This window comes from Dasypus novemcinctus, chromosome 17 (assembly GCF_030445035.2).
Source record: "Dasypus novemcinctus isolate mDasNov1 chromosome 17, mDasNov1.1.hap2, whole genome shotgun sequence".
NCBI lineage: Eukaryota > Metazoa > Chordata > Mammalia > Cingulata > Dasypodidae > Dasypus > Dasypus novemcinctus.
Genome location: NC_080689.1, coordinates 60,784,890 through 60,791,697, shown reverse-complemented (window position 1 = coordinate 60,791,697; position 6,808 = coordinate 60,784,890). Strand labels below are relative to the sequence as shown.

The following is a 6,808-nucleotide window of genomic DNA, read 5'->3' as shown; positions in this document are numbered from 1 at the left end:
ACACTGCCAGCAAGTATTAGACCCCGAAGCTGCCTTTTTAGGTACATTATAATTTTCCGGTTGAAGATGAGACCCAGAGAGGTCCTGGCTTTATGAAGGTCACAGAGCGAATTAATGGCAGGACTCAGACTGCAAGCAGGTGTCCTGGGACCGCATCCAGTTTCCTCCTCACTACACACCTTTTCCTGAGGAGTGGGAGGTCACCGAGGATGAAGGGGTGAGGCGAGTTAGTAACTAGAATTTAGGGAGCTGGACAAGTCCCATAACCCCAGAGGGCTCAGCAAGACAAAGAGTTTTGTCCTAGTTGAAAATGGAATCAGAATTAGTATAGGGGTAATCTTGGCTTTAAACTTAAACGGTCCAAAGTTCCTATGAAAATCACTAACAGCGTTACTTCTCAGGGGAAGATGTACCTACTTCCTGGACAAAAACATTCTAAGTGCGGCTTCATTTCTCACCCCAGGGAGGATTCAGATTTCCCGCTGGTAAGTTACTGCTATTAGCTCTCGGCCGCTGTGAGGGGCTCCCTAGTGGGTGAAGGTGGGCGTGAGAGCAGGGGAGCTGCCCGCGGGAGCCCGGGACTGCGGCAGCGCGGGGCGGGCACTGCAGCCCCCGCCCTCCCGGCGCCCGCCCCGCGGCCGCTAGAGGGGGCTGTGCGGGCGCCGGGGCGCGGGCTTTTGTCAGCGCGCACGGGGAGGAGCCCGCGTCCTCGCAGCCCGGGGTGGGAGATGGATTTAGTTCTGATGGCAGCGCTGTAAGGGAGGCGCTGGAAGGAAAACTTTGTCAAGGAGCAGCAGCCTCTGTTGTCTGTGATCCCCACTGACCCGAAGAAGCAGCGAATGGCTGGGGGATTTCAGGCAGATGTGGGTAGAGAAACCCTTTCGGGCGCTCTGACCAGCGCGGGACAGCAGGAGGGGTAGGAAATATTGTCCTGCAGGTTAGCTGGTGGATTTATTCAGCTGACTTTGAGGAGAATCCTACAGCGAAGACCAGAGATGGCTGCGATGCCGCGCAGGAGGTAAGACCCTTAGGCTTGCCTTGGTTTTGTTAATTTTCATGGAATTCCCGAGCCTTCCAGCATCCCTCCCCTTCCCAGAGCTGCGGGGTGCAGATGGAGGCGTGCCCTGTCTGTTTTTGTTGACATCTGCGCTGCAGCCCTTCCTAGTGGCTGGGTATGTATTTCACACCTACCGATTTCTGTTGGTGTAATATTGGAGGCTTTTTCGGAAATCGGGGCTGCCAGGCGCTGGTCTCCGCATGGGGGGCTGTGGGCCGGTTTGTCAGGAGAACGAGGTCTGTCAGGCGGGGCTTTCCTCTGGGTTCCCTGTCTTCCTGCTTGGCCGCCGCCCTGGGCGCGCTCCCTTGGGGCCCGGCATGCGTCCGCAGCGCGGTTGCAGCTGCAGGTGAGCAGGTGTGAGGTCTGCAGCCACCAGCATTTTGATAAAGGGAGCTGGCAGGTGACCTGGCCCGGGTGGGTTTGAATTTTTGTGCAACTCAACCACTTTGGAGGGGAAACAAAAATCCCCACGGTCCCTGAGGAGGCCTTGACGATCTGTTCATCTCAGCTTCCATCTCCTTTCCTCGGTTTCCCTGCCTGCCTCCCCTCCTCCATCCAGGGAGGCAGCGGGGAGTCCGGGTCCACGTCTGCTGGTTTTCATATCCAGACCGCAGAGTACCTGGTGTTGGGGGTGGGGGCAGGAGGGGGATGGGAAGGGCAGGCAGCTTTAGGGTGCTGAGCAGGCGCTCTGGTCTGGCCTACTGTCTTGCCTTTTTTCTTCTCTCCCCTAATCTCCATCCCTTAAAAATGAAAAAACTCCAGCCCACATCCTATCTAATTCTTCCAAAAACTCTCGTTTATCTACAACATGGCTATTACCCATCTGTTTCTTTACACCCACTCCTCCCTCCTCTTGCAGTTTGTCGTCTAAGATTTAACTAACTCAAATGAGTCTAATAAATAAGAGAAACCAAATGTCAGTTTTATAAATGGACATCCTGTGTCTTCTGACTAACCCCTAAGGAGGGCTGGTCTGGCCTCCCGACAGAAGCAAATGCACTGGGGGTGCACTCAGCTCTTCTCAGGTTGGAGGATATGAAATGTTTAACTTGTGCAGCGTGAGGTGTTCCCATTATGGGATTTTGAAATTGTTTTAAGGGAAAGTATTTGGTCGACATTTGAAGTGATATAGATAAAGAAACGAATTGTGGAATTTCAGACTTGCAAGTATCTCTTCCCACTAGCATATAAATAATGAATACTAGAGATTTTTTAAAGGGGTGTAAGTTATTCGTTAATAGTTTTACTTTATGATGCCTTGCCTTCGTTTTTGTAATGTGAGCAGACTCTTCTCAATGCTTGACCAGGATCTTGCCCAGCCCTCCTCACTGCCCCCAGTCTCCATTTCCCCTCCAAATAGGGCACAAGTAAAAGCAAAGTGTCTACTAGGATGTCTACATATTTGGAAAACCTCTGAAGAGAGACCATCTCTGGTCCAAAATCCATAAATCTACATTGGTTCTTAGATACTAGGTTGCGTAGCTCTCTCAGAAAGGGCTTGTCACATACACAATACACACAAATGACTGAAATGACATACCACATGTAGTTTCTAGGCTTGGAGCAAATTTGCTGTAAGAGGGTGGCAGACTTGGCCCAGTGGTTAGGGCGTCCGTCTACCACATAGGAGGTCCGCTGTTCAAACCCCAGGGCCTCCTTGACCCGTGTGGAGCTGGCCCATGCGCAGTGCTGAAGTGGGCAAAGAGTGCCCTGCCACGCAGGGGTGTCCCACACGTAGGAGAGCCCCACGTGCACGGAGTGCACCCCGGAAGGAGAGCCGCCCAGTGCGAAAGAAAGTACAGCCTGCCCAGAAATGGCGCCCCACACATGGAGGGCTGACACAACAAAAAGAAACACAGAAGCGAACAAAGACGACGCAGCAAATAGACACAGAGAACACACAACGGGGGGCAGGGGGGAATAAATAAATATATCTTTTAAAAAAATTTGCTGTAAGAATTACCATAGTACTGGAACTAGCAATCCTCAACTATTTTTTTGTAAAGATTTTGTTTTTTATTTCTTTTTCTCCCCTTCTCCCCCTCCCCCCAGTTGTCTGCTCTCTGTGTCAATTCCCTGTGTGTTCTTCTGTGACCACTTCTATCGTTACCATCGCCACCGTGAGTCTGTGTTCCTTTTGGTTGTGTCATCTTGCTGTGTCAGCTCTCCATGTGTGCAGCGCCATTCTTGGGCAGGCTGTGCTTTGTTTTGCACTGGGCGGCTCTCCTTACGGGGTGCACTCCTTGCACGTGGGGCTCCCCTACGTGAAGGGCACCCCTGTGTGGCACGGCACTCCTGTGGGCATCAGCACTGCGTGTGTGCCAGCTCACCACATGGGTCAGGAGGCCTGGGTTTGAACCGTGGACCTCCTGTGTGGTGGTTGGACACCCTATCCATTAGGCCAAATCCACTTCCCCTTCTCGACTCCTAGACCCAGGTTTTTTGTTTTTGTTTTTTTTAAGCAGTATATGCTTTTGCTTTCCAGAATTATTTTTGACATATTTATGTTTCATAACCGTATTATCAGCTGCTATTTAGACTGAGTTTTATATGGGCTACAGCACTCAGTCCATATCCGATGCTTAATCTTTTTTTTTTTTTTTACTAATTCTTTGATTAATTGCATTTTTTTTTTCAGGAAAAGTGGGACATTTTCTTAGTTCTTGCATGTGTATAAACTTTATATTATTCTCACACAGTAATACCATTATCTTGAGACATATAATTCTTCATCTAAACCTTTGCATCTGCAATTTTTTTTTTTCCTCTTCTGGCGTTTTGTATTACAGAAAAGAAGTTTGTTGGCAACTTCTGTAAAATCAGTATACGAAAGTCCACAAAAGATTTTTCTCTTCTAATGCCTATTTTCTTTAAAAAATTTTAAAATGTATGGTATAATATACATAGAAAAATGCACGAAACATGTACAGCTCAGAGTATTACAAGGTGAAACACTAGACTACCTTTTTGTCTTTTTTTGTGGTAACATGTAATATAAATTTTGCCATTTTAAGGTCATTTTTACTGCATTAAGTACATCATACATTTTAAGGTGTATAATTCAGTGGCATTAATTATATTTACAGTATCATACCCCCCATATCTACCAACATTTCCAAAACCTTTTCATCAGCCCAAACAAATTCTTTACCCATTAAGTAGTAATTCCCATTGCCCCTTCCCCTCAGCTCCTGGTCAGCTTAAATTAAATTTGTCTCTATGCATTCGCTTATTCCAGATATTTCATTTAAATGGAACCATGCAATATCTGTCCTTTTGTGCCTGGCCTATTTCAGTGAGCGTAATGATTTCAAGGTTCATTCACGTTGTGGCATGTGGCAGCGCCACTACTTCTTATGGTTGAATAATAGCTTGTAGGGCTGGAGCTCGGGTCTCTGTTCATCTTTGGACACTGGCTCCCCCTGTTGGCTGTGGTGAATAATGCCACTGTGAACATGGGCGTGCATGTAACTGAGTTCCTGTTTTCAAGCCTCCACCTGCCTGCCTTTATGGTCATCATTTCCTTACTTTTATAGTTTTGTGCTCTGTAGATCAGACTTGTTTCTTTGAAACATCATGAAACCGGAATTGTAGTTTGTCTTGCTCAGGATTATGACTTTAACTGCTGCATGATGACTACTTTTATCAAATTCATCATAAGCATTCGGAGCCCTTTGCTGGTTCCCTCAGCTCAGCTGGTCTGACTGTGGCTGATGCAACAGCACAGCTGAGGGAAAGAGGTTGTGCAGGACAGTGGCCAGTTTTAGACAAGCTTGAGGCGGGGATGGCTGGTAGAGAGCAGCTCCAGAGCAGACCAGGTCTCCTCCCTGCTTCTAGCCTGACCTTCCTCCCTCCAGAGTGGTCTTCCTGAAAAAAAATCTAATCTGTCCCTCCCCTCCCCTCCAGATAAAACTCCAGCTCCTCACCCACCTCTCCTGCGTTACCTCTTCCTTCACGCTCTGCCCTGGGCACAGACTGAGGCTCATTGTCCTTCCCGACCGTGTGCAGCCAGCCTCCCGCCTTCCTCGGGTTCCTTCCGCTGTCTCACGTGCTTTCTCCCCACTTTTTGTCCTCCAAATTGCTTCTTTTGGAAAACCAATAAAATAGAGAAACTTCTGGCAAATGTGTTTAAGACAAAAAAGAAAAAATCAATATTGGAAATGGCATGCAGAGTGAAGGGGAGCAGAGACCTGAAACTGTAACACCATGCATTATTGTATCCTAGCATGTGTGAAAAGCTTGACAGAATGGCCAGTTTTCACTGAAGATATAAAGTGCCAATATTTACTCAAGAAATAGAATACGTTCCTGGGTGGGAAAATCCGATGTTGCAGTTGTCGATTCTCACAGTTTCTCTCACGTGGATGCTGCCCTCCTGATAACAAGAAGTGAGGCAAGTTTATTCCTATCTTTATATTCCTTTGGCAATTTTCTGTGGAATTTTGGAAGGGGTAGTTAAATGCTTGTGCTCAAATGCAAATCATCTTAAGGAAAAGTCAATAGAATTACATTTGTCACCGAAGTATTTTTCTTGAACAAGTGAGCTTATTAAACTTTTTAAAAAACATTAATTTATTTAATGGGTATTTTTTTTACTTTATTTATTTTTTTAATACTACATTAAAAAAATATGAGGTCCCCATATACCCCCACTGCCCTCACCCCAATCCTTCCCCCATAACAACAACCTCCTCCATCATCATGAGACATTCATTGTACTTGGTGAGTACATCTCTGAGCACCGCTGCACCTCATGGTCAATGGTCCACACCATAGCCCATTAAACTTTGAAATACATGGCGACTTTATGAAGACAGAACTTCATTGAACAGCAGGCACGATTTTATGCCCATGTTACTTTATCGAGTATGAGTTCTGTCGTGTTTGCTTTCTCTACACAGCAAGGAGCTCACATAAGAATCTCTTGACTTTTACTCTTCAAAATCCATGGTGAAAAGACACAGGAAAAGTGAAGGTGGGTTCAATTCTTTCTTCCTTTCCTTGTGTTAGATGGCAGAGCATCTGTACTGATTGTCTCACTATTCCTTTATTTAGAATTTATTTTCCTTCCCGCTTACCACCACCTTTCTCTTGGATCCTTCCAACACCCTCATTTGTGTCCTAAATTAGCTCCATCTGTTACCACAGTTATGCAGTGTCCAGCTTAACCCGTTTCATGCTGTCCCTACTGTACTGTGAGATTTCCTTTCTCTTATTGCTTAAAAGATGGCATTTTCTTCTCCTGTCCCCCAATTTTTATTTTTAAGTTGATGCATGTGCACAGTTAATCAATAGGACTGAACAATTCTAATGACAAATAACAATCACTGCCCCACCCCAATCCCTTATTTTTTTTAAAGATTTATTTTTATTTATTTAATTCCCCTCCCCTCCCCCGCTTGTCTGTTTTCTGTGTCTTTTAGCTGCATCTTGTTTCTTTGTCCGCTTCTGTTGTCGTCAGCGGCACGGGAAGTGTGGGCAGCGCCATTCCTGGGCAGGCTGCACTTTCTTTCACGCTAGGCGGCTCTCCTTATGGGGCGCACTCCTTGCGCGTGGGGCTCTTCTACGTGGGGGACACCCCTGTGTGGAGCAGCACTCCCTGCGCGCATCAGCACTGCGCATGGCCAGCCCACATGGGTCAAGGAGGCCCGGGTTTTGAACTAGACCTCCTATGTGGTAGAGGGACGCCCTAACCACTGGGTCAAAGTCCGTTTCCCCCAATCCCTTATTTACAGGCATCCTATTTTATCT

At 46.8% G+C, this 6,808-nt stretch overlaps 1 protein-coding gene across 4 annotated transcripts in view; it reads left to right on the top strand.

Annotated features, from left to right (window-relative positions):
* The first annotated feature begins 716 nt into the window (after positions 1-716).
* LOC105746519 (C-type lectin domain family 4 member F-like) overlaps positions 717-6,808 on the top strand; it is a 33,518-nt gene continuing 27,426 nt past the window's right edge. For 2 of the 4 annotated variants that reach the window (XM_071208892.1, XM_071208891.1), the window contains exon 1: positions 717-1,018. In XM_071208892.1, coding sequence (XP_071064993.1) covers positions 996-1,018 — 23 coding nt within the window. In that variant the 5' untranslated portion in view covers positions 717-995. Of the gene's footprint in view, positions 1,019-5,282; positions 5,445-5,956; positions 6,033-6,808 lie in introns of those variants that run through there. The other 2 variants (XR_011646141.1, XR_011646140.1) reach the window with 2 other exon arrangements.